Raw genomic sequence first — 27,332 nt, 5'->3', positions numbered from 1 at the left:
GGACTGAGGTGAGGAGAAATTTCTTCACTCAAAGGGTTGTGAATCTTTGGAATTCTCTACCCAGCCATGATCTTATTGAACGGCGGAGCAGGCTCAAGGGGCCGAATGGCCTACTCCTGTTCCCATTTCTTATGCTCTTATGTCCCTTCCCAGCAAGAGTCAGCATCTTCAAGAGGACAGAAAACTGGCAAAAATAAAGTATGGATCCAGCATAATGAGCTGGAAGTATGAATATATCTTCTAGAACAATCTAAACCAAAATTTTCTGGATTCAGGCCACTAGAGACTAATATGAGAAAATATGATTTTTTTTGCAAACATAAATCATTAAAATTTAAAACATTTGAACAGTCAATTTTCCTTAGTATTTTTTATTTGCACTGTTATTACATAAGCAAATGGGCCCCAATCAAGGTAAACTACATTTATGCGGAGATCTAAATAACGTTGTTGCTGAAGACCTGAAAACAGTTTCACTGTAAGATCTTTGGAACATTACACAGTTTTGTCACTATTGACTGGATACAAAAGCCAAGTACGTTGCACTGAATTACAATTCTCGTGCACTACTACCTTTATACCCACAGAGCTTAATAAGTGGAATGAAATGTAATTACTCAGAGTATCAAATGTCATATTGAATCTGAATAATAGTATGTGGCCAATGAGTAAAATCCAAATTACATGAGCCTTTCCCAAGGCCTGGCACTTTAAGATAAGTTTGCAGTACACTATGAAGCTTCCTTCCTAGTTTGTAGCAATATTTACTACATCTTCACAATATTACCTGTAATGAAGCAACAGACCCGCTTTTATCACGTTTGAGCAACATGCCTATTAAATACAGTAGTGAACAAGGTAAAATTTTGATTAAGAAAAACAGCATAAAGATGAGAAACCGTTGCCTAAGCAGAATCTCTTGCAATCAAGTTACTGAAGCGAGATATTTTGGTATAGTCTCACCTTTAATAACTGGACTTAAAATTCTCAGAATTCAATGCTCAGAATTCCAGCTCAGTCAGTTTAGATGGGGAGGATTGGAATTACAATTGTAGTAAACAATTGGTCATGATATTCTCAAGAATTGAATCAAATAAAAATGCTGGAAACACAGAGCAGGTCAGTCAGCATCTGTAAAGAGCAGACAGGTTAATGTTTCAGGTGTACTGTTCCGACAAAGGGTTTAAAATAGAAATGTTAATCTTTTCACTTTACAGATGCTAATTGACCTGCTCTGTATTTCCAGCATTGAGTTTTTTTCTTTTCACATGCACAGTACCTGTCTGTGGAACAGAAATTTAAGAAAATATCCTTTAGGTGTCCTCCTGTACACAAACATTGGAACACAAATATAGTGCAAAATGACATGTCTGTCTGATCCTATTGTATACTTACACATATTTAACTGGTGCATTTGAGCATTAACTAGTGAGCAGCAAAGAAATTGTTACTTCAGGCTTGCAAATTGTCGAGTAACCAACCCAACTGTAATATCTGTCTGTGGCAGTTTTTCAGCCACCTACTCCAGATTCAACCATTTTTCCTCTAAACACATTCATCCTACAGGACACACTACTGTAGTGTACATTAAAAAAAACATGCTTTTAACTATAACATGACCGAAAAGATAAATTTAAGTCCTTGAAATAGATTTTTTTTTTTTTTTTTTTTTTTTTTTTAAAAAAGTACACAAATAGATAAACCCAAGGACAACAAACATATTTTCCAGAGGCTACTTTTCCCAATTTAATTTTTCCTCCACACAAAAAAGTACTTAAATATTCACGAACAACTTTAAAAAAAATTCAATACTTCACTCTTTGCATTCCTTCAAGTTCTGTCAATTTGCATTCAGAATTACAAATGTGGAATAAGTTGAGCATCTAAAAATCAAATCAGGGTCATGTGTATGTAGGTTGATGAAAAAATACCCACTTGTGCACCAACTGTTTTAAATATGATCATTTGGTATGAAACAAAATCAATCACAAGTCACTCACCTCGAGAGAGTTTGGCTACATCCTTAGGCAAGTACATGTTTTACATGAGCCATTCTATTCTACAAACGAACTAGGCAAGAGTCCTACTTAGAAGCATATTTGGAAGCAAGTTAAAAAAAAAACTTAGCATTTCTTCACTACACTTGATAAAGAATGTCTTCATACAAAAGTAATAGTAAATGATACACTAATGGAAAGATATATGTACCCATCCAAGGATTTCTGTTGAAGAAAGTATAGCATTTTAAAATAAACAAAAAAGTTGGAATATAACAGCTATTCCAGCAATGGTACAAGCATCTGATTTTTTAAAACTTCAAGAGCTGCCAATTCAGATTTCAGCATCAAAGATTTTCTGGACCTCGACAAAAACCTGAAAAAATAAAATAAATTCTATAAGTTAACACAGAACATTTTCAAACATTGGCTATTAAATACACACAACATTTTGCGCCATACATTTATATCACGGGAAGGGGGAAAAATTTAGTAAGCCCAAATTTATATAGAGAGGTAAAGCACGAAGGCAGTTTAAAGGCATATTTTCAACAAAGCAGCAAATTCCAAGAAGAAATTCATGGAAGAGGAAGTTTGTGTGCACAGACTGGGTAGTTACAGTAATGGACTAGCAACCCAGAGGTCATGAGTTGTGAAACTGAAGTCAATAAATCTGCTCATTTGTGAGCTTGCACCAGGAAAATTACCATGAATGCCCCCAGATTTTGGTAAAAACCCAACTGCTTCACTGTCCTTCAAGGAAGGGAACCTGCCACCCATACCTGGTTTGATCTTGACATAACGCCAGTCCCATACTATGTGGTTGACTCGCAACACCCTCACGGCAACTAGGGATGAGCAATAAATCCTGCCTTGCCATGGTTACCCTCATACCAAGATCAAATTAAAAAAGTCAGAATAAGTAAGCAATTTATTAATGCTTCTGCTTTGCCTTTTTTCTTCAGTTTTATTTTTTTAATCTTTCAATCCATAAAATGCTGACCTGTAATAGAAGGTGGTCAGCATTTTATGGCAAATGCTTAAATTTAAAAAAGAGAAAAACCGCAAGCATTTTCTCCTAAAATAGGTACAAATTCATGCTCTATTGCTCTACATCAAGGAGTTATGGAACAAGACTAGAGGTCTTGCTCTAGCTACACATCACATACCTCATCAATACTTTTGGCTCCATCAACTCTTCTTACTTTCCCTTCTTTCTCATATAGTTCTATAATGGGTTTAGTAGACTGTATATATGTCTGAATTCTGAAAAAAAAAGTTGCAATAAAATAAACAGAAGATCAACAGCAAAGCAAGTCACAATTCTGTTGGCCTCCTTCTGTGCTGTAAGTTTCTATGATTCTATGAAATAAAATTTCATTTCTACCTTTTCTCCAGACTCATGATATTGTCATCTGTTCTTCCACTATCTTTTCCTCTTTCAAGGCAACGCTCTATACAGATCTTTGGGAACAAAATAAGGAGAGAAATTAAGTTTAGTTTCCAATAGAACCCTATACTGAATGACAGAAAAAGGGAAAGAGTGAGAAAATAAAGAGGAAAAAGAGACACTGAGGCAGGCCAGACTTTCTGATTCTGTGCTTTTCCATCCAGTCATCTTAATGGGTGGAAGATTGCAGGCTGGTGAACACAGAAGCAGAAAACTTTGGCTGCAGAGAGACACAATGCCAAAAAAAAACAGATCAGTGAGACTGATACTTAAATTACTTCTTTCATTCATTTTAATTTAATTCTTTTATATTAATTTACTTCAGTGGGGTATAATTCAAACCCTAATTTTTAACTTCATAATGGGGACTAATTCCTACTAAAATATGGGAGGTGGGGGAAAAGAGATGGGGACAAAAGGTATTCAATTGTCAACATCCAAGGTGTAACCTTGTGCACAGCCCTCCGCAACTGCTAATAATGCTAATTCCTGGGAGAGGCAAAATAAAGTACTGAATTTCAGAAAAAAATGGGCAATTCATTCCAAATTGGTAAGTGATTACAATTGGGGATGTTCAAGAGGCCAGAACTGTAGGAGCGCAGAGATCTCAGAGGATTATAGGGCTGGAGGAGGTCACAGAGATAGCTATAGCTCCAGAAGACCATGGCAACACATGGCATATCACTAGGCGAATGTAACCAGCCCATCCCCTTCCCCAATACACATCTAAAGTTCTCCTCCCCCAGAAATGTGTCAAGTTGTTTCTTAAAGAACTGTAGTGTATCACCAGCACAGACGATGGGCCAAATGGCCTACTTCTGTGCTTACAATTTCTAAGGTTCACATCCAATCAGTAACCTGCTATAGTGGGAGATAGCCCTCTGAGAAAAAAAATATACTTCCAGAATTCAAACTCACTCTTTGCTTAAGCATTTAATAGCCAGGTCCTCTATCCTACTATCACTGTCTATTTTGAATATCTAATCTAAATCAACTATAATCTTTTCATAATTCTAAAATCCTTACATTAAAACTCCCCCATTGTACTTACATTTCTCCAAAGAGAATAATCCTAACTTTTGAACCTTATTTTTGAACCTTATCCTTGAAACTAAGAGAATTAAGTAAACTTAGGTATCATCCTTGTTGACCTTCTTCAGAGCTCAATTTATCACCAAATATTGTGACTAAAACTGGGCACAATATCCCAAGTGCTTTAGTTAATTTCTGAAAAGGTTTAGTTCTTCACACTAACTTTTGTGCCTTAACTACAGTACAAGGTACTATAGTTAAAATAAGGTATTTCAGAAGATTAGTACAGGACTTCTACATTATTTTTTATTCGTTCATGGGATGTGGGCGTCACTGGCAAGACCAGCATTTATTGCCCATCCCTAGTTGCCCTTGGTGGTGGTGAGGCACATTCTTGAACCGCTGCACTCCGTGTGGTGAAGGTACTTCCACAGTGCTGTTAGGGAGGGTGTTCCAGGATTTTAACCCAGTGACGATGAAGGAACGGCGATATACTTCCAAGTCAGGATGGTGTGCGACTTGGAGGGGAACTTCGAGGTTGTGGTGTTCCCGTGTGCCTGCTGCCCTTGTCCTTCTAGATGGTAGAGGTCACGGGTTTGGGAGGTGCTGTCAAAGAAGCCTTGGCAAGTTGCTGCAGTGCATCTTGTAGATGGTACACACTGAAGCCACAGTACGCCAGTGGTGGAGGGAGTGAATGTTTAAGGTGGTGGATGGGGGGGTCAAACGGGCTGCTTTGTCCTGGATGGTGTCGAGCTTCTTGAGTGTTGTTGGAGTTGCACTCATCCAGGCAAGTGGAGAGTATTCCATCACACTTCTTACTTGTGCCTTGTAGACGGTGGAAAGGCTTTGGGGAGTCAGGAGGCGAGACACTCACCGCAGAATACCTAGCCTCTGACCTGCTCTTGTTGCTACAGTATTTATGTGGCTGGTCCAGTTAAATTTCTGGTCAATGGTGACCCCCCAGGATATTGATGGTGGGGGATTCGGCGATGGTAATGTCATTGAATATCATGGGGCGGTGGTTAGAAGCTCTCTTTTTGGACAGTCACTGCCTGACACTTGTGTGGCGCGAATGTTACCTGCCAATTATCAGCCCAAGCCTGACTGTCGTCCGGGTCTTGCTGCATGCGAGCATGGACTGCTTCATTATCCGAGGAGTTGCGAATGGCACTGAACACTGTACAATCATCAGTGAACATCCCCACTTCTGACCTTATGATGGAGGAAAGGTCATTGATGAAGCAGCTGAAGATGGTTGGGCCTAGGACACTGCCCTGAGGAACTCCTGCAGCAATATCCTGGGGCTGCGATGATTGAGCTCCAACCACCACAACCATCTTCCTTTGTGCTAGGTATGACTCCAGCCAGTGGAAAGTTCCCCTCTCCCCCCACCGATTCCCATGGACTTCAGTTTTACTCGGGCTCCTTGATGCCACACTTGGTCAAGTGCTGCATTGATGTCAAGGTCAGTCACTCTCACCTCACTTCTGGAATTCAGCTCTTTTGTCCATGTTTGGACCAAGGCTGTAATGAGGTCTGCAGCTGAGTGGTCCTGGCGGAACCCAAACTGGGCATCAGTGAGCAAGTTATTGGTGAGTAAGTGCTGCTTGATGGCACTGTCGACGATACCTTCCATCACTTTGCTGATGATTGAGAGTAGACTGATGGGGTGGTAATTAGCCAGATTTGTCCTGCTTTTTGTGGACAGGACATAACTGGGCTGTTTTCCACATTGTCGGATAGATGCCAGTGTTATAGCTGTACTGGAACAGCTTGGCCAGAGGCGTGGCTAGTTCTGGAGCACAAGTCTTCACCTTGACAGCCGGGATGTTGTCAGGGCCCACAGACTTTGCAGTATCCAGTGCACTCAGCAGTTTCTTGATATCATGTGGAGTGAATCGAATTGGCTGAAGACTGACTTCTGTGGTGGTGGAGACAGAAAGCAGGCAACTATCGACCAGTTAGCCTAACATCTGTCATTTGGAAAATGCTGGAGTCCATCATTAAGGAAGTGGTATCAGGACATTTAGAAAATCTTAATATAGTCAAGCAGAGTCAGCATGTTTTTATGAAAGGGAAATCATGTTTGACAAATTTGTTGGAGTTCTTTGAGGATGTAACGAGCAGGGTGGATAAAAGGGAACCAGTAGATGTTGTGTACTATTTGGATTTCGAGAAGGCATTCGATAAGGTGCCACATAAAAGGTTACTGCACAAGATAAGAGCTCACGGGGTTGGGGGTAATATATTAGCATGATGAATAGAGGATTGGCTAACTAACAGAGTCAGGATAAATGGGTCACTTTCAGGTTGGCAAACTGTAACTAGTGGGGTGCCACAGGGATCAGTGCTGGGGCCTCAACTATTTACAATCTATATTAATGACTTGGATGAAGGGACTGAGTGTAATGTAGCCAAATTTGCTGATGATACAAAGATAGGTGGGAAAGCAAATTGTGTGGAGGACGCAAAGAATCTCTAAAGGGATATAGATAGGCTAAGTGAGTGGGCAAAAATCTGGCAGATGGAGTTTAATGTGGGAAAATGCAAGGTTATCCACTGGTAGGAAAAATTAAAAAGCAAATTATTTAAATGGTGAGAGATTACAAAATGTTGAGGTACAGAGGGATCTCGGGGTCCTTGTACATGAATCACAAAAATTAAGCATGCAGGTACAACAAGTAATTAGGAAGGCAAATGGAGTGTTGGCCTTATTGCAAAGGGAGTAGAGTATAAAAGTAGGGAAGTCCTGTTACAACTGTACAGGGCATTGGTGAGACCACACCTGGAGTACTGCGCAGAGTTTTGGTCTCCTTATTTAAGGAAGGATATACTTGCATTGGAGGCAGTTCAGAGAAGGTTCACGAGGTTGATTCCGGAGATGAAGGGGTTGTCTTATGAAGAAAGTTTCAGCAGGTTGGGCCTTTACTCATTGGAGTTCAGAAGAATGAGAAGGGATCCTATTGAAACATAAAAGATTCTAAAAGGAGCTTGACAGGGTAGATGCAGAGAGGATGTTTCCCCTCGTGGGGGGAATCTAGAACTAGGGGGGCATAATTTCAGAATACGGGGGCACCCATTTAAATCGGAAATGAGGAGGAATTATTTCTTCTCAGAGAATAGTGAATCTTTGGAATTCTCTTCCCCAGAGAGCTGTGGAGGCTGAGTCATTGAATATATTTAAGGTGGAGATAGACAGATTTTTGAAAGGTAAGAGAGTCAAGGGTTATGGGGAGCGGGCAGGGAAGTGAAGCCGAGGCCAAGATCAGATCAGCCATGATCTTATTGAATGGCGGAGCAGGTTCGAGGGGCCAAATGACTTGCCCCTGCTCCTACCTCTTATGACCTCAGGAGGAGGCCTATATGGATCATCCACTCGGCACTTCTGGCTGAAGATGGTTGCAAACGCTTCAGCTTTTGCACTCACGTGCTGGGCTCCACCATCATTGAGGATGGCGATATTCATGGAGCCGCCTCCTCCTCCCTTCAGTTATTTAATGGTCCACCACCATTCACAACTGGATGTGGCAGAACTGCAGAGCTTTGATCTGATCTGTTGATTGTGGGATCGCTTAGCCCTGTCTATAGCATGTAGGTGGTAATCATAATAAGAACATAAGAAATAGGAGCAGGAGTAGGCCAATCGGCCCCTCGAGCCTGCTCCGCCATTTATTAAGATCATGGCTGATCTGATCCTAACCGCCAATCTACTATCACAGAACCATCTCCTGAATCTAACAGAATTAGACACATGAAATAGGAGCAGGATCAGGCTACACGGCCCCTGGGCCCGCTCCGCTACCCACAGGGCCATGTCCGATCCGAACCTGGACTCATGTCCAAATTCCTGCCCGCTCCCCGTAACCCTTAATTCCCTTTACTTCTAGGAAACTGTCTATTTCTGTTTTAAATTTATGTAATGATGTAGCTTCTACAGCTTTTTGGGGCAGCATATTCCATGGACCTACCACCCTCTGAGTGAAGTAGTTCCTCCTCATCTCAGTTTTGAAAGAGCAGCCCCTTATTCTAAGACTATGCCCCCTAGTTCTAGTTTCACCCACCATCGGGAACATCCTCCCCGCATCCACCCGATCCAACCCCTTCACAATCTTATATGTTTCAATAAGATCGCCTCTCATTCTTCTGAACTCCAATGAGTAGAGTCCCAATCTACTCAACCTCTCCTCATATGTCCATCCCCGGGATTAACCGAGTGAACCTTCTTTGTACTGACTCGAGAGCAAGTATGTCTTTTCTTAAGTATGGACACCAAAACTGTATGCAGTATTCCAGGTGCGGTCTCACCAATACCTTGTACAACTGAAGCAATACATCCCTATTTTTATATTCTATCCCCCTAGCAATGAAAGCCAACATTCCATTGGCCTTCTTAATCACTTGCTGCACCTGCATACTAACCTTTTGAGTTTCGTGCACCAGGACCCCCAGATCCCTTTGTACTTCAGTACTTTCCAGTTTCTTGCCATTAAGATAATAACTTGCTCTACGATTTTTCCTGCCAAAGTGCATAACCTCACACTTTCCAGTATTGTATTCCATCTGCCAAATCTCTGCCCACTTACTTAGCCTGTCTATGTCCCCTTGCAGGTTTTTTGTCCTCCTCACTCACTACTTTCCCTCCCATCTTAGTATCATCTGCAAACTTTGATATGTTACATTCGGTCCCCTCCTCCAAATCGTTAATATAGATTGTAAAGAGTTGGGGACCCAGCACCGACCCCTGCGGAACACCACTAGTTACTGATTGCCATTCTGAGAATGAACCATTTATCCCAACTCTCTGCCTTCTGTTAGATAGCCAATCCTCTATCCATGCCAGAATATTACCCCCAATCCCGTGATTTTTTATCTTAAGCCATAATCTTTTGTGTGGCACCTTGTCAAATGCCTTTTGGAAGTCTAAATACACTACGTCCACTGGTTCCCCTTTATCCACCCTGTATGTTACTTCCTCAAAGAACTCAAGCAAATTTGTCAAACATGACTTCCCCTTCATAAAACCATGCTGACTTTGCCCTATTAAATGATGATTATCCAAATGTCCTGTTACTGTCTCCTTAATAATGGACTCCAAAATTTTACCTACCACAGATGTTAGGCTAACCGGTCTATAGTTTCCAGCCTTCTGTCTACTGCCCTTTTTAAATAAGGGTGTTACATTAGCAGTTTTCCAGTCTGCCGGGACCTTTGCTGAGTCCAGGGAGTTTTGGAAAATTATTACCAATGCATCCACAATCCCTACCGCCACTTCCCTCAAGACCCTAGGATGTAAGCCATCAGGTCCAGGTGATTTATCCGCCTTGAGTCCCATTATTTTACCGAGTACCACTTCCTTAGTGATTTTGATCGTGTTTAGCTCCTCCCCCCCTATAGCCCCCTGTTTGTCCAGTGTTGGGATATTCTTAGTGTCTTCTACTATAAAGACTGATACAAAATATTCATTCAGTGTTTTTGCCATCTCCATATTTCCCACCATTAATTTCCCGGTCTCATCCTCTAAGGGACCAACATTTACTTTAGCCACCCTTTTTCTTTTTATATAACTATAAAAACTCTTACTATCTGTTTTTATATTTTTTGCTCATTTACTTTCATAATCTATCTTCCCTTTCTTAATCAATCTTTTTGTTATTTTTTGCTGTCTTTTAAAGTTTTCCCAATCCTCTATCCTCCCACTAGATTTGGCTACCTTATATGCCCTTGTTTTTAGTCGAATACTATCCTTAATTTCTTTACTTAGCCACGGATGGCTGTCTTTTCTTTTACACCCTTTTCCTCTCAGTGGAATATATATTTTTTGGAAGTTATAAAATAACTCCTTAAATGTACTCCTTAAATGTACACCACTGATCATGTATCGTCTTACCCTTGAATCTATTTTCCCAAACCACTTTACTCAATTCCGCTCTCATACCTTCATCGTCTCCTTTATTCAAGCTTAGCACGCTTGTTTGAGATCCAACCTTCTCACCCTCTAATTGAACATGGAATTCAACCATGTTATGGTCACTCATTCCAAGGGGATCCTTTACTAGGACATTTTTAATTAATCCTGTCTCGTTACACAGGACCAGATCTAAGGTTGCTTGCCCCCTGGTCGGTTCAGTTACATACTGCTCAAGAAACCCATCCCTAATACACTCAATGAACTCATCCTCAAGGCAGCCCTGCCCAATTTGATTTGTCCAATTAATATGATAGTTAAAATCCCCCATAATTATAGATGTTCCCTTATTACAAGCCTCAACTATTTCCTGATTGATACTCCGTCCAACAGAGTTGCAACTGTTCGGAGGCCTATAGACTACGCCCACTAGTGTTTTTTTCCCCTTATTATTCCTTACCTCCACCCAAACTGTTTCATTATCCTGATCTTTTGACCCAATATCATTTCTCTGTATTACAGTGATTCCTTCCTTTATTAACATAGCCACCCCACCTCCCCTTCCTTCCTGCCTGTCCTTCCTGATCGTTAAATAACCTGGTATGTTTAATTCCCAGGCATTGTCACCCTGCAACCTTGTTTCTGTAATGGCCACAAGATCATACCCATATATAGTTATTTGTGCCATTAACTCGTCTATTTTGTTACGAATGCTACGTGCATTCAGATAGAGAACTTTCAAATATGTTTTGCGACACTTAGTTCCTGCTTTTGCCCTTTTTATTACTTTACCTTTTATTCCATACCTTCTGCCCCTTCCTGACACGCACTGGTTTTTAATTTCCCCACTGCAAATTTTTATTATTTGCTCTCGAGGAACCTCCCCCCGACTAGTTAGTTTAAAGCCCTCTCTACAGCCCTAGTTATATGATCCGCCAGGACTCTAGTCCCAGCACTGGCCAAGTGAAGCCCGTCCCAACGGAACAGCTCCCTCCTGCCCCAGTACTGGTGCCAGTGTCCCAGGAAGCAAAACCCATTTCTCCCACACCAGTCTTTGAGCCACGCATTTAACTCTCTAATTTTATTTGTCCTAGCCAAATTCGCTCGTGGCTCAGGTAATAATCCCCTTGAGGTTCTGTTTTTTAATTTGACCCCTGGCTGTTCATACTCCTTTAACAAAACCGGCTTCCTAGTCCTATCTACGTCGTTTGTACCAACATGGACCACGACAACTGGATCCACCCCCTCCCACTGCAAGTTTCTTTCCAGCCCAGAGGAGATGTCCTTAACCCTGGCACCGGGTAGGCAACACAGCCTTCGGGACTCTCGCTCTCGGCTGCAGAGAACTCTATCTATCCCCCTAATAATACTATCCCCTACCACTACAACATTTCTAGTTACTCCCCCCTCTTGAATGGCCCCCCGTTCCACGGTGCTGTGGCCAGGTTGCTCATCCTCCCTGCAGTCCCCGCTCCCGTCCCCACAGGGAGTAAGAACCTCGAACCTGCTGGACAAGAGCAAGGGCTGCGGCTCCTCCAGCTCTACCTCCTGGATCCCCGTACCTGCCTCACTCGTAGTCACACCGTCCTGTCCCTGACCATGGGCTACATCTGAATTACTTAACTTCATAGGTGTGACCACCTCCTGATACAGAGTCCAGGTACTTCTCCCCCTCCCTGATGTGTCGCAGTGTCTGAAGCTCAGACTCCAGCTCATCAACACGGAGCTGGAGTTCCTGTAGCAGCAGACACTTGTCACAGACGTAATCACCGTGAGCCTCAATGGGGTTCACCGGCTCCCACATCTCGCAACAGTAACACATCACCTGCTCCATTCTATGTAATTAATTAAATTTTTTATTGTTAGTTATGGACACCCTCTGCCCGCTTATAGATGCTAGTATCCCCTTTAATTAATTGGATTTAATTTAAATCAATCCCTCTAATTACACCAGTTAAATGGTTTACCAAGTCACTCTGTGCCAGAAAGGCCTTATTAACTACAACCCACAGAGTTAAAGTTTGAAAAGAGCACCTAACACCCCACTTACCCTAACTCACACTTACCCAAACTCTCAGCACTCTCTGCTGACTCGCACTCAGTGCTTGCTTGCACTAGGACTGGTCTTTTTATACTGTTTGTTTGTTTACAGCCAAATGAGTCACCCCTGCTGATTGGAAACCAGTTTTCTAACCACTGCCTGCTGTGCCAATTTACTCCTACTGCAGTGTAACCTTGTTTTACTCTTCTTAAACCAACAGAATCCCAAATATTTAACTTTTCCCCTTTACTAAAACTGCTTAAGTAATCTTATCAAGGATGATTTAAAGAGAAATAACAATTAAAGAACTCACACACTTACCCAAACTCACAGCACTCTCTGCTAACTCGCACTCAGTAGGCGGTTTCCTTGCCCATGCTTGACCTGAAGCCATGAGGCTTGAGCAGTTGTGCTGCCACCCCTGGTGGGTCTGTCCTGCCTGTGGGACAGGACATACCCAGGGATGGTGATGGAGGAGTTTGGGACGTTGGCTGAAAGGTATGATTCTGCGAGTGTGACTATGTCAGGGTGTTGCTTGACTAGTCTGTGGGACAACTCTCCCAATTTTGGCACAAGTCCCCAGATGTTGGTGAGGAGGACTTTGCAGGGTCGACTGGGCTGGGTGTGCCGTTGTCATAGCCAGTGCCGAGGCCGGGTGGTCCGCCCAGTTTTATTCTTATTGCTTTTCGTAGCAGTTTTTTTTTTTACAACCGAGTGGCTTGCTCGGCCATTTCAGAGGGCAGTTAAGAGTCCACCACATTGCTGCGCATCTGGAGTCACATATAGGCCAGACCAGGTAAGGATGGCAGGTTTCCTTCCCTAAAAGAGCATTATTGAGCTAGGTTAAATATATGTTTAGAAAATACTACTGGCAACATAGAAAACACTAATTTCACTCTCATGACATTCCTCTGCCTACTTTAGCAGTGGCTTTAGCCCATCTAAAATAATCGAAATTGTGGACAGAGGAATGCCATACAGGTAAGTTAAGCATTCATCCACCGACATTATCAATCCTTCTCAGGTTATAATTTTTTCCTGAGGAAACTGTTCATTCAGTTACCTCATTGCTACAGTCAAAGAAAAGGACAAATTTCACGTCAGCAGCGTTATCCATTTCCTTGTTCCAGCCTTCGAGGTTGTCTGTATTTCTCGGAAATCCATCAATAAGAAATTTGTCCCTCGTGGCATCTGCAGCCATCGTCTCATCCATTGCCTGCAAAATAAATCAGAAGTGTAATGTAAACATTTTGTTGAATTAATTTCCTACTCTGGTAATAAAGCTCGCACTGAATGTTCTCAATAGTTGTCAGATAAAATGAGCAAGAGTATATCTTTACAGAGAGAGAAAAATTCTGTGGGGCAAGAACAGGCTGAAACAATGGGTCCACCAGGGCAGTCCTGTTTTTTGGATCTTGGGAAGGAGGTAGAAGCTGTGTGGGGTTGGGGGACTATGAAGTTGGAAATCACTGGCTGGCGGCTGGGGGGAAAGATCTCCAGAGGAGATGAGGTTAGTGATGGTCTAGGTAACGAAGGCTTGAAGTTTGCTGGTGGGGTCGTGGTCCAGCAGGTGGGTAGGAGGAGCAATGTTCCCTTTAAGCTGTGCAGCGCTCTAGAGGTCCCACACAGCCGCTGAGCCGGCTTTTAAATGCAGATACCGCGCATGCGTGGATTTTTGAATGGGCTGCACAGCCCCTTAAAGGGGACGCACGGCCCCCAAAAAATTAGAGGGAACATTGAGGAGGAGGTGTCGGTGAGCTGGCATTCAGCCTCTGCAAGGTAGAGGTCTGTTCGCCAAACGACAGCGCGCCCTTGTGAGCACGTTTAATGACAATGTCAGCATTCGACCGGAGAGAATGGAGTGCTGCAAGTTCAGAGGGAGGTAGGTTAGAGTGAGTGAGGGAAGCAGAGAAATTGAGACGGCCATGTTACGCCGGCCGTTCCCAAGGAAAAGATCTACAGATGGCAAGAGGCCAGAGGGAGAGATCGAGGTGGAATGTGAATTCTGAAGATGGGAGAAAAGATCTGCTGTGCGGGGGAGGAAACTCTTGGCCAAACAAGTGGAGGCAAAGGCGACAGAAGAGCTCAGCATCGTGCGGAGATAAAAATTAATTAAAGTGGGGGCATAAGGGGACGAAGCGGAGGCCTTTCCAGAAGACTGATCGTTTGGGGTCAGAGGGGGGAAGGTCAGAGGATATTATGAAAACACGGCAAAGGGTGAGGTTAGAAGGAGGAATGGGATCAGAGAAAAATGAGGGAGTAAGAAGAATCTGGAGGGGCAATGGTATCTAAGAGTTGCTGAAGCTTGCGGTCCTTGACACCCGAAAGAAAAAGTTTTTTGTTAAAGCACTGGATGTGAACGTGAATCTCAGGAAGTGGCAAGAGCCGTGGTTTGAGGAACATTGAATATCATGCAGATATCTGTAATCATGCAGATATCTGTAATCATAAGTGGATCCAAAACATGAAGAGCGAAATTTCAGTTGGAATCCACGTGGAATAAGTGGGAGCCGGAGACAGTTGCTGAGGAAGGAGATGTGGCTGTGAATGAGAGTTTTAGTAGATACCTGATCCATCACGAGAAGGGAAATAGAAAGCAATGAAGGTGAAAGAGACATATGGAAATCCCGGAGAGAAGAGCAAAACTTCTTCAAAGTGGGCATTCCTGAAAGAGAAGTGGCAGTGAATTAAACACGAATACAAAAGGCAAAATACTGCAGATGCTGAAAGTTCTGTGGGGCAAGAACAAGCTGAAATGATGGGTCTACCAGGGAAATCCATTTGTGAATCTTGGGAAGGAGGTAGCAGCAGGCTGTATAGAGCTGGGGGGACGATGAGGTTGGAGACCATGGGGGCAAGATCTCCAGAGAAGGTGGTCAGTGACGGTCTGGGAAATGATGACTTGATGTTCGGTAGTGGAGCGGAGGTCCAGGGTAGGTAGGAGGAGTTGGCGTTCAGCCTCCGAAAGGTAGAGGTCTGTTTGGCAAATAACAACATAAGCACCTCTTTCCACACAGATTAAGCCCTGATCCTGCCCCATCTCCGGTCAAGGATTGTCTCATTAAACTGCCAATTAAAACTATCAACTCAAATGGGAACCTCCACTATTTAGCTAGGCATGGTATATTACTTTGGTACTCAGCTAATGGACCTGATCAGCAGCCCAGATAGCGTGTTGCTGCAAATTAATTTCTTGTGGACTTAACTTCACAGCAACATTGGCCCAGAAATTCGGGTACCCACGGGTGAGTACACACGGGGTACTCACCCGTAGGCCTAATGGAAGTGCTGGTTTCCTGCATGCACTGCGCATGCGCGGGAAACCGGCACTTCCGTTCCCCTGAGCAAAGGGGTTAAGAGGTGGAACGCTTGCGCAGGAGAGGCAGCGCGTGCGCATCAAACTTACGTTTTTTTTCCAGGTTTCTCTGGAAGGGTAAATCTCCAGAAGTTAGACATGTAAAAAGCAGGCGCAAGGCCTGCTTTTAACAAGTGGTGAATTAATAAAAATTAAAACATTTTTCCACAGGTTTATTATTTTTAAATACTTTAAAAGGTAAGTTTATTTTTAGCCCCGTTAGAAAATGTAATTAATTTTTTCAAAAATTTAAATTATTGTTTAATATAGTTATATCATGTAATTTATAGTTATTTTAAAAATGGGATTTAAAAAAAAAATTATTTGAAGTTTTAGTGATGTTTTGGGGCTTGTAGTATTTATAGGTTTGACAGCTCTTCCTGTCAATTTTATGAATGGGCATTTCCCTGCTACCATTGGCTCGCCATGGCCCACGTGATCCCAGGGGATGCATCGAACTAACTGCGCTCCTGGGATACGCAAGCATTGCGCGCCGGCAGTTGGAGGAGGCCCAGGATCGGAATCCCACGTGGGCCCACAGCTCAACGGCCGGCGCACCAGGTAAGTGCAGGTCGGAGGCTTGCACCCGCGGGAAGCCTCCGACCCGAATTTCTGGGCCATTATATAAATTAGCCAGGAATCCCTTCTGGGCCAAATAGGTAAAAATCTTGAAATGGGACACAGACGTACAACCTTCCTCTGTACCATTCCATTTTTTAACACAAAAATACATATTCAATTTTATTTGGCTGCTTTATATCACATTACTGAAACTGGAAAATACATGGATCCCAACTTGGAGGTCTTGACAATCCCTCAACAGCAAAACTTTAAAAAAATTCTTGAGTAGAATCAAAATAAATCAGTAAGATATTCTTGCTAAATAGAAACAGAGAACATAGAAAAATAGAAGCAGGAGTAGGCCATTCAGCCCTTCGAGCCTGCTCCGCCATTCAATATGATCATGGCTGATCCTCTATCTCAATACCATATTACCGCTCTCTCCCCATACCCCTTGATGCCTTTTGTGTCTAGAAATCTATCTATCTATCTATCTCCTTCTTAAATATATTCAGTGATTTGGCCTCCACAGCCTTCTGTGGCAGAGAATTCCACAGGTTCACCACCCTCAGTGAATAAATGTCTCCTTTTCTCAGTCCTAAATGTCCTACTCCGTATCCTGAGACTGTGACCCCTCTAGACCCCCCCCCCAGCCAGGGGAAGCATCCTCCCTGCATCCAGTCTATCTAGCCCTGTCAGAATTTTATACGTTTCAATGAGATCCCCGCTCATTCTTCTAAACTCTAATGAATACAGGCCTAGTCGACCCAATCTCTCCTCATGCGACAGTCCTGCCATCCCAGGAATCAGTCTGGTGAACCTTTGCTGCACTCCCTCTATGGCAAGTATATTCCTTTCTTAGGTAAGACCAAAACTGCACACAGTACTCCAGGTGTGGTCTCACCAAGGCCCTGTACAACTGTAGCAAGACATCCTTGCTCCTGTACTCAATTCCTCTTGCAATGAAGGCAAACATACCATTTGCCTTCCTAACTGCTTGCTGCACTTGCATGTTCGGAACAGAGTGTACAGCTGCGAGTTTGGTGAGTAAGGGAGTGAATCTTAAAGGTTAATCTCTTTTTTTTAATAAAAATCTAGTCTTGTGTGCTTGCCATTAGCATTTAACTTAAAAATGAGGGAGAGAGACAGTGAGGGTTTTCTTTCTTCTTCTATCTTTGTCAGCTTCCAGGAGAGGAGTTAAAAAGCTGCACAAGAGGGGACAGAGAACCAGCGGGAATTCGGCTCTGTGGCACCCCCCAACCGCATTTGGAGAAAAATAAAAGGTGAAATCACAGGGAAAAGGGTAAGTGGCTGGTTGGTTGGTGAGTATTTTGCTCACTTCCCTTATCTTTTAAAGCCCAGGAAATTTATTAGTAATTTTAAGGTTTCATTAGTACTATTTTACTAGCAGTAAAAAATCTTTAGGTGTAGTAGGGTTTATTCATTAACAAAAATAAATTAAGACTCAATAAAGATGGCAGGGTAGGTGATGTGTTGCGACTGCAGTATGTGGGAGCGCCTGGATACCAGTGTGATCCAGGATGAACACATCTGCGATAAGTGTCTGCGGCCTGAGGAGCTTCGGCTCAGAGTTGATGAGCTGGAGGCCGAGCTGTGGACACTGCGATACATCAGGGAGGGGGAAAGTTACATGGACACTTTATTCCAGGAGGCAGTCTCACCCCTTAGGATAGGGTCTTCTGATTTGGTCAGTGGTCAGGGACAGGAGGATGTGACTGCGAGTGAGGCAGGTATGGGGACCCAGGAAGTGGAGGAGCCTCAGCCTTTGCAATTGTCCAACAGGTTTGAGGTTCTTGCGGCCTGTATGGATGAAAGTGGTGGCTGCAGGGTGGATGAGCAAAATGACCATGGCACCGAGGTACAGGAAGCCATTCAGGCAGGGGGGGTTAATAGGAATGTAGTGTTAATTGGGGACAGCAGAGTCAGGGGGATAGATGCAGTTCTCTGCGGCTAAGAGCGAGAGTCCAGACGGCTGTGTTGCCTGCCTGGTGCCAGGGTTCGGGACATCTGCTCTGGGCTGGAGAGGAACTTGCAGTGGGAGGGGGAGGAGCCAGTGGTCATGGTCCATGTAGATACCAATGAAATAAGTAGAACTAGGAAAGAGGTTCTGCTGAGAGAGTATGAGCAGCTAGGGGCTAAATTAAAAAGCAGAACCTCAAGGGTAATAATGTCTGCATTATTACCTGGGACACAAGCAAATTGGCATAGGGTAAATAAAATTAGAGCGATGAATGCATGGCTCAAAGACTGGTGTGGGAGAAATGGGTTTCAATTCCTGGGGCACTGGCACCAGTACTGGGGAAAGTGGGATCTGTATCGTTGGGACAGTCTTCACCTGAACCGTGCTGGGACCAGTGTTCTGGCGAGTCGTATAACTAGGGTGGTAGAGAGGGCTTTAAACTAAATATTGGGGGCATGGGATCAAATTTGGGAAGATGTGGTAATTCAAAAGATTAGAGACAAGGCAATAGAGAAAGGTATTAATATGGAAAATGATAAACAGACCGTGACAGGAAGGGATAGAGAGTACAATTCTAAGAGTCAATCAACAGATAAGGCTAGAGGTTACAAAAATAATAAAAAAAGGACAAAACTAAAGGCTCTGCATCCAAATGCACATAGCATTCGAAACAAAACAGATGAACTATAGCGCAAATAGAAATAAATATGATCTGATAGCCATTACAGAAACATGGCTGCAGAATGACATAGATCGGGACCTGAATATTGAAGAGTACATGACATTTAGGAAGGACAGGAAGGTGGGAAAAGGTGGAGGGATGGCTCTGTTAATTAATGATGGTATTAGCCAATAGAGGGGGATGACCCAAGTTCAGGAAACCAGGGTGTAGAAGCGGTTTGGGTAGAGAGGAGAAATAAAAGCAAGAAGTCACTTGTGGGAGTGGTGTACAGGCCCCCAATCAATAACCACATGGTAGGATGGAGTATAAAGGAAGAAATAATGGGAGCTTGTCAGAAGGGTACGGCAATAATCATGGGGGATTTTAATCTGCATATAGACTGGAAAAATCAGATGGGCAAAGGTAGCATAGATGAGGAGTTCATGGAATGTTTTCGGGATAGTTTCTTACAACAGCACGTTCTGGAGCCAACCAGAGAGCAGGCTATACTAGACCTGGTATTGTGCAACGAGATAGGATTAATTAATGACCTCATAGTGAAGGCGCCCCTAGGTAGCAGCGATCATAATATGATTAAATTTTACATTCAGTTTGAGAGAAGAGTGGGTCCAAGACTAGTATTTTAAACTTAAATAAGGGCAATTGATGGCATGAAAGCAGGGCTAGCTAAAGTGAACCGGCAAATTAGGTTAAGGGATAGGTCAATAGAGTTGCAGTGGCAGACATTTAAGGGAATATTTCAAAATGCACAGAATATATACATTCCAACAAGAAAAATTCCAAGGGAGGACCCACCATCCGTGGTTAACTAAAAAAGTTAAAGATAGTATTAAACTTAAAGAAAAAGCATATAATTGCGCAAAGATGGGTGCCAGGTCAAAAGATTGCACAGAATATAAAAAACAGCAAAGAATGACTAAAAGATTAATAAGGAGAGAAAAATTAGAGTACGAGAGAAAGCTAGCTAGAAATATAAAAACAGATAGTAAGAGTTTCTATAGATATTTAAAAAAGAAAAAAGAATTAACAAAGTGAGCACTGGTCCTATAAAAAGTGAGTCTGGGGAATTAATAATGGAAAATAAGGAGATGGCAGTTGAATTGAACAGGTATTTTGCATCGGTCTTCACTATAGAGGATACAAGTAACATCCCAGAAATAGCTGTAAATCAGGAAATGGAAGGGAGGGATAATCACCAGGGAAGTGGTACTGAGCAAATTGTTGGAGCTGCAGGCTGACAAGTCCCTGGGTCCTGATGGACTTCATCCTAGGGTCTTAAAAGAAGTAGCTAGTGAGATAGTTGATGCATTGGTTTTAAATTTTCCAAAATTCCCTAGATTCGGGGAAGGTTCCATTAGATTGGAAAATAGCGAATCTAACTCCTTTATTCAAAAAGGGAGACAGAAAGCAGGAAACTACAGGCCAGTTAGCTTATCATCCGTCATAGGGAAGATGTTAGAAGCTATTATTAAAGACGTTATAGCAGGGCACTTAGAAAAGTTCAAAGTAATCAGGCAGAGTCAACATGGTTTTGTGCAAGGGAAATCATGTTTAACCAATTTATTGGAGTTCATTGAGGAAGTAACATGTGCTGTGGATAAAGGGGAACCGGTGGATGTAGATTTCCAGAAGGCATTTGATAAGGTGCCACATCAAAGGTTATTGTGGAAAATAAAAGCTCATGGTGTAGGGGGCAATATATTGGCCTGGATAGAAGATTGGCTAGCTAACAGGAAACAGAGCAGACATAAATGGGTCATTTTCTGATTGGCAAGATGTAACGAGTGGTGTGCCACAGGGATCAGTGCTGGGGCCTCAAATTTTTACAATTTCCTGTCTCTAAATGGTGAGAGATTGCAGAGGTCTGAGATGCAGAGGGATCTGGGTGACCTAGTGCATGAATTGCAAAAGGTTACTATGCAGGTACAGGTTACTATTAGGAAAGCTAATAGAATGTTATTGTTTATTGCAAGGGGAATACAAAAGTAGGGAGGTTATGCTTGTGTTATACAGGGCATTGGTGAGACCACATCTGGAGTACCGTGTACAGTATTGGTCCCCTTATTTAAGGAAGGATGTAAATGCATTGGAAGCAGTTCAAAGAAGGTTTACTAGACTAATACCTGGAATGGGTGGGTTGTCTTATGAGGAAAGGTTAGACAGGCTAGGCTTGTATCCGCTGGAGTTTAGAAGAGTAAGAGGTGACATGATTGAAACATATAAGATCTTGAGGGGTCTGGACAGGGTGGATGTGGAGAGGATGTTTCCTCTTGTGGGAGAATCTAGAACTAGGGGTCACTGTTTAAAATTAAGGGGTCGCCTATTTAAGACAAAGATGAGGAGAAATTTTTTCTCAGAGGGTCGTGAGTCTTTGGAACTCTCTTCCTCAGAGGGCGGTGGAAGCAGAGTCTTTGAATATTTTTAAGGCAGAGGTAGACAGATTCTTGGTAAGCAAGGGGGTGAAAAGTCATCGGGGTTAAGCGGGAATGTGGAGTAACCAGATCAGCCATGATCTTATTGAATGGCGGAGCAGGCTCGAAGGGCCAAGTAACCTACTCCTGCTCCTAATTCGTATGCTTGCTTTCAGTGACTGGTGTACAAAGGGACCCGGGTGGCCTTGTACATCAGCATTTCCCAATCTATCACCATTTAAATAATACTCCACCTTTCTATTTTTTCCTACCGAAATGGGTAACTTTACATTTATCCACGTTATACTGCATCTGCCATGTATTTGCCCACTCACTCAACTTGTCTAAATCGCCTTGAAGCCTCTTTGCATCCTCCTCACAACTCTCAATCCCACCTAGTTTTGTGTCATCAGCAAACTTGGAAACATTACATTTGGTTCCCTCATCCAAATCATGGATATATAGTGAATAGCTGGGGCCCAAGCACTGATCCCTGCGGTACCCCACTAGTCACCGCCTGCCACCCCAAAAAAGGCCCATTTATTCCTACTCTGTTTCCTGCCTGTTAACCAATTTTCAATCCATGCCAGTATATTACCTCCAATCCCATGTGCTTTAATTTTGCACACTAACCTCTTATGTGGGACTTTAGCAAAGGCCTTCTGAAAATCCAAGTATACCACATCCACTGGTTCTCCTTTATCTATTCTACCAGTTACATCCTCAAAAAACTCCAGTAGGTTTGTCAAACTCCATTTCCCTTTCATAAATCCATGTTGACTTTGTCTAACCCCGTTGATATTTTCTAAGTGTCCTGTTATCACATCCTTTATAATAGACTCTAGCATTTTCCCTACTACTGATGTTAGGCCAACCAATCTGTAGTTCCCGGTTTTCTCTCTCCGTCCTTTTTTAAATAGTGGGGTTACATTTGCCACCCTCCAATCTGCCGGAACTATTCCATAATGTATAGAATTTTGGAAGATGACAACCAATGCATCCATTATTTCCATGGCTACCTCTTTTAGTACTCTGGGATGCAGATTATCAGGCCTTGGGGATTTATCAGCTTTCAGTCCCATTAATTTCTCCAGCACTATTTTTTTTACTAATACTAATTTCCTTTAATTCCTCCTTCTCACTAGACCCTTGGTTCCCTCGCATTTCTGGAAAGTTATTTGTGTCCTCTTCCGTGAAGACAGAACCAAAGTATTTGTTTAATTGCTCTGCCATTTCCTTGTTCCCATTATAAAGTCTCCTGTTTCTGACTGTAGGGGACCTACATTTGTCTTCACTAATTTTTTTCTTTTTACATACTTGTAGAAGCTTTTACAGTCCACTTTTATGTTCCTTGCAAGTTTACTCATACTCTATTTTTCCCCTCTTGATCAATCTCTTGGTCCTTTTTTGCTGAACTCTAAACTGCTCCCAATCCTCAGGCTTGCTACTTTTTCTGGCAACTTTATATGACTCCTCTTTGGATCTAATACAATCCTTAATTTCTTTTGTTAGCCATGGTTGGGCTGCTTTTCCTTTTGTGTTTTTGCGCCAGAAAGGAATGTATAATTGTTGCAATTCATGCATTCGTTCCTTAAATGTTAGCCATTGCCTATCCACCATCATGCCTTTTAATCAAGCTCCCCAATACTATTGTAAAGAATGGTAAACAAACTGATGTTCTGAAAAGAATAAATAAATCAATGTAAAATTAAGCCCTGACTGACAAAACAAAAGTTTTGGAGAGCTTTATCCATAATAATCATTCAAGGTGTGATCAGTTTTATAGATTGCAAACAAAGAAGTATGGTTCGGGGATACTGTTGTGCAGAAATCAGGTGAAAATGCACATCCTAACAGAAGTGCTTCAGCATCTGTTTAAAAATTATTAACCAACTAACATTTGTGACTCCAGTGTTACAATGATTAGGAAATGGTCAGCAAAATTTAGCATCTAATAGCATGGTATATGCTGTTGGTGCCAACATAAGCATATTATTCAGTCTAATATTGCAGCAGATTAAAGGACTGCTTCAGCTCATCTGATCATGGTATTTTCTTTCCTCAGTAGCCGTGCTAGGGAGCTAATGTTTATCCGCTAGGGCCAGCCCACTAATTGCTGCGCTTTCCAATATTTTCTCCTATTGCAATAGAACTAGGTGGCTATTTGCTCTATCACCAGTGAACAGCTGATAATGCAACAATTGCAAAAATGGTTTCAAACACATGAACCCCTACTGCAACAGGCACATTAACATTTCTATATTGGTTCAGAGCAGTCTGGAATTTAAAGTTGGCTAGGTAAAGAGGAGAAACACTGTTTATGGGTATAGAGTTTTTATTAAATGTTGGAATTCTTAAACCAGTCCATGCGCAGGTAGAAGGAATTCAACTGCACAGGGGTGCAAGCTGACAATGCAAGGTCAGTATTAATCCTGGATAGGAAAGGAGAGTTAAAGCAGGAACCATTTTTCTATTTTAAGGAAAAAAGCCTACAAGCCTTTTTTTTTAATAAATCGAAGTAGTATCAAAACAAGTTTAGGCCAATTGAACCTTCAAGCAGGATTTGAAAACGGTGTTAAAATGGAATCAGCAGGAGAATCCAAACTTCGTTTGTCCCACTAAATAAGGTATGAAAGTCTACACATTCAATAAGTATCAGATCCAAATGCTCTCTGCTCAGGAGTCATGGATACAGCTTCAAGATATTTAGCAAGATTCTCTCACCTAGTATTGGCTCTTTTAATTACAAAGAAAATGTCATTCAAGTGAACAAGAACACACACCCCATATATAACAATCTGGGTTAGTATGATTCTGCTAGCATTGAACAAACAGCATTTAAGCATAAAAGGCAACTGGTTAATTACCAGTAAGCTGCCTCTGATGCAACACAAAAAGGGCTGGGTAACAACATATTTAATTCAACAATACTTGAAGAGCGATCAAATACAAGTCTGCAATGGGTGGATTTGTAGTTTGTTGAGTCATAAACTATATCCGGACGTGGAAAAAAACTATTAGATCAGTACTGATTATCCGGTATCTTGGACTGTTCTGTACAAAGAAATAAGGCTGTATAGCATATTGCATTGTTATGGTCCTCTGTACATTTTGCAAGGTATGCACTTGTGTCACAATTGTTTCAATGCACTTTCTTGGGAAGAGAATGGCAGTAAGTAGACATTGTATGACAAGAGTTATGAAGATTAAAAACAGAAATAATGCAGCAAATTACATTTTTAGCAAATTAAATAATTGTAAAACCAAATATAACGTAGCAATAACGTTACATCAGGAAGGGGGAAAAAAGGACCATATATCATGAGTAATATATTATTGCCAGCCACATTTCAGCACTTTCTACTCAAAACATCTCATTAAAAAAACTGTAAACTCTGCACTTAACAATTTTTCCATCTAAATTATTTTTATCCATATGAAATAGTTATGAATTTTACACTTTGTGCATTTTGTTAATCTAATTCCATTTAAAATGCTGATGAAATAGAAACATTCTTTTGGAAAGAAGTTGTGTATGCCAATATCCCCTTAGAAAGGAGTTGTGTATCCCAATATTCATTTGGAAGGGAGTTGTGTTTGCCATTTTAGGAATACAAGAAAAGTGATGCAATTGGTTCAGCCGTTCCAAAGCTTGTTTTTTTTTTCCCCCCCACAGCAGCTTTTGTAATCGCTAGACACACAAAATGTTCCATGTGTCTATTGACAGCAAGTCCTGACAAAATAACGTAGTACACTTCTAACAGCAAGTTAGCAATTATTCTACTAAGTGGCTTTAGTATGGAGACATTCTTCCACAAAGAATATATTACAAATGAGATCCACTATACGCACTACGTATCCAGTATGCTAAAAACACCATGTTAATATTTCATGAATTTGACGTAGATTTTCATTTCAGTTACAATCTTTTTAGAAAAATCTCAGTGATAAAGCTGTGGACAGGAGGCTTTGTAAAAGGGAAGTCACCTGACTGAAAGCACAGGTCTGCAACACAATTAAAGCACATGGGTCATAGTTTAACATCAACTTGCCACAACAGTCTGCCAAGAATCCCAAAATGTCCTTGGTGGAATCAACAAAAAAAGTTACTTAAAATCATTCCAGGAATTCCATGTCCTGAAATATTACTACTTTGTAGGTGATCAAAAGTTGGCTTACCCTTTTAATAAGGTTAATAGTTATCTCCACTGGGACAATTTTTCCTTCTTTAATGTGACGGTCAATAAGTTCTCCATACTGAGTAACTTCTTTGCTTCGTTCAGCACGAAGGAGATCACCGGCAGACAAGTGAGTGTATCCATATTTCTGGACAACATTAAAAAAAGTGAATTACAAGTTTTAACACAAGACAATTATGAAATTATAAGATAGCGAAAACTCAGTTAAGTTTAGTTTCAAATTCTTGTGGTATTAAGCAGAGTCATCTTACAGGCAAGATTTACCTACATTACAACAGTGACTCCACTCCAAAAGTACTTCATTGGCTGGAAAGCGCTTTGAGACGTCCGGTGGTCATGAAAGGCGCTATATAAATGTAAGTCTTTCTTTTATAAATGGCATAAAATCTAACCCAAACCACACCCATCATTGAATTGCGGCTCAATATTTTTCTACTGTGGTCATAATAAAATGCTATTTAGAGCCAACAGCACATTTTTCAGGATGTATGCTGCTTAAATGCAACCGTAGCAGCATATTATTTTATTATATAAACTAGTTGATCTCCTGGGGCGTTGCACATGGGAGTCGAGACTAAATGTAATCTTCAAGTGAAGCAAGATTAGAGGGCAAGGGGTAATTGGACTAAGCCATGCACCAAAAGGCAATTTTTTTGCCCATTTATTTTTGGAAATTAACAGCAATCCTACCACTGACATCCAAATCTCACATGGAAACTCCCTTAAAATTGGGAAACATATCCACGAAATTCTGCCTAAAATAAGAAATAACTCTCAATATCGCAGTCAAAAATGTAAACACTTCCTTAGAGAAGTGCCTTCTTTAGAGAATACAAAAGTGCCAAAAAGTGTGAAATTAGAATTACAAAAAAAACTCGACATGCCATAATTTTTCCATTAATATTCCCCTTAGTACAGGTTTGCAGAATTAAAAGCAGTTGTGCTTTTAGAAACTCTACTGACTGGCAAACAAGCTTTCACTTTCGGACTTTTCACTTTCTAAGTCTATTTTATCCCGAAATATAAAGGCAGTTTCCAAATTACACGGATCGATCCATTTTATACAGTGAGTAAATAGTTTAAAAAGTGCCCGTATTTTGCACCCGGTCACCTTTCTAGACGAATTATTTGTCAACGGCCTCCGTTACACTTTAAAAAAAAAATCTCACACCGACCTGGCATTAAGACTAAGGAGACACAAGTTTGAAATCAAACTGGTTTCCCAGTAAACGTGCAACTTCATTTTAGTGAGTTGCCCCAGATACATGCACTGCTCTGGCCGGAGGCTGCTCTCCCTCCGGCTCCAGGCGCTCGCTGCGTGTCCTCATTTCCACCCACCTTGACAATGTTGATGCACTGGGTCCCTTTCCCGGCTCCTGGCCCACCGAGAACAAAAACCACCTTGGGCTTCATCATCAACAACAACTTCCGCACCAACGCTCCCCAAGAATGAATAACCATAAGCCGAGCACCAGCACCTCCTCGCTTCTCTCGGCGATTAATCGGATATATATATTAAAAAAAACACACATCTGCAGTCAGGCGGCCGCCACCTCCCTCCCCGGCCTCTGCGGTCCACACGGCCTTCTGACACAAGTCACTCGGCGGAACGACTGCTTCCGGGTTTGAGCTGCACGCAAGCAAGCAATCTTTGTTCAGTTCAAGGCAAAGGGGAGGTTGTCATTAAGAAGCTTTTAAATTTGCAAGCAACATAGTTT

The 27,332-nt window shown here is 41.9% G+C and overlaps 1 protein-coding gene across 1 annotated transcript; it reads right to left on the bottom strand.

Annotated features, from left to right (window-relative positions):
• Positions 1–355: 355 nt before the first annotated feature.
• cmpk1 (cytidine/uridine monophosphate kinase 1) lies at positions 356–27,284 on the bottom strand. The gene is made up of 6 exons (XM_085982881.1): positions 26,953–27,284; positions 25,595–25,741; positions 13,489–13,641; positions 3,385–3,461; positions 3,167–3,263; positions 356–2,373 (listed from the first exon to the last, which is right to left on the bottom strand). The coding sequence occupies exons 1-6, from the start codon at positions 27,073–27,075 to the stop codon at positions 2,332–2,334; spliced, it is 639 nt and encodes a 212-aa protein (XP_085839007.1). The 5' UTR covers positions 27,076–27,284; the 3' UTR covers positions 356–2,331.
• Between the last annotated feature and the right edge of the window lie 48 nt (positions 27,285–27,332).

Source organism: Somniosus microcephalus, chromosome 3 (genome assembly GCF_052327205.1).
Source record: "Somniosus microcephalus isolate GS21.2 chromosome 3, FLI_Smic_1.0, whole genome shotgun sequence".
Taxonomy (NCBI): domain Eukaryota; kingdom Metazoa; phylum Chordata; class Chondrichthyes; order Squaliformes; family Somniosidae; genus Somniosus; species Somniosus microcephalus.
This window is presented reverse-complemented; position numbering and strand designations above follow the sequence as displayed.

Excerpts from the sequence above, each read along its gene's own strand:
- cmpk1 (XM_085982881.1), bottom strand. The coding sequence starts at position 27,075 with ATGGTTATTCATTCTTGGGGAGCGTTGGTGCGGAAGTTGTTGTTGATG. Across the intron at positions 3,264-3,384 it reads ATCATGAGTCTGGAGAAAAG|AATTCAGACATATATACAGT; the intron begins GTAGAAATGAAA and ends TTTTTTTTTCAG. Across the intron at positions 2,374-3,166 it reads GAGCCAAAAGTATTGATGAG|GTTTTTGTCGAGGTCCAGAA; the intron begins GTATGTGATGTG and ends TTATTTTTTCAG.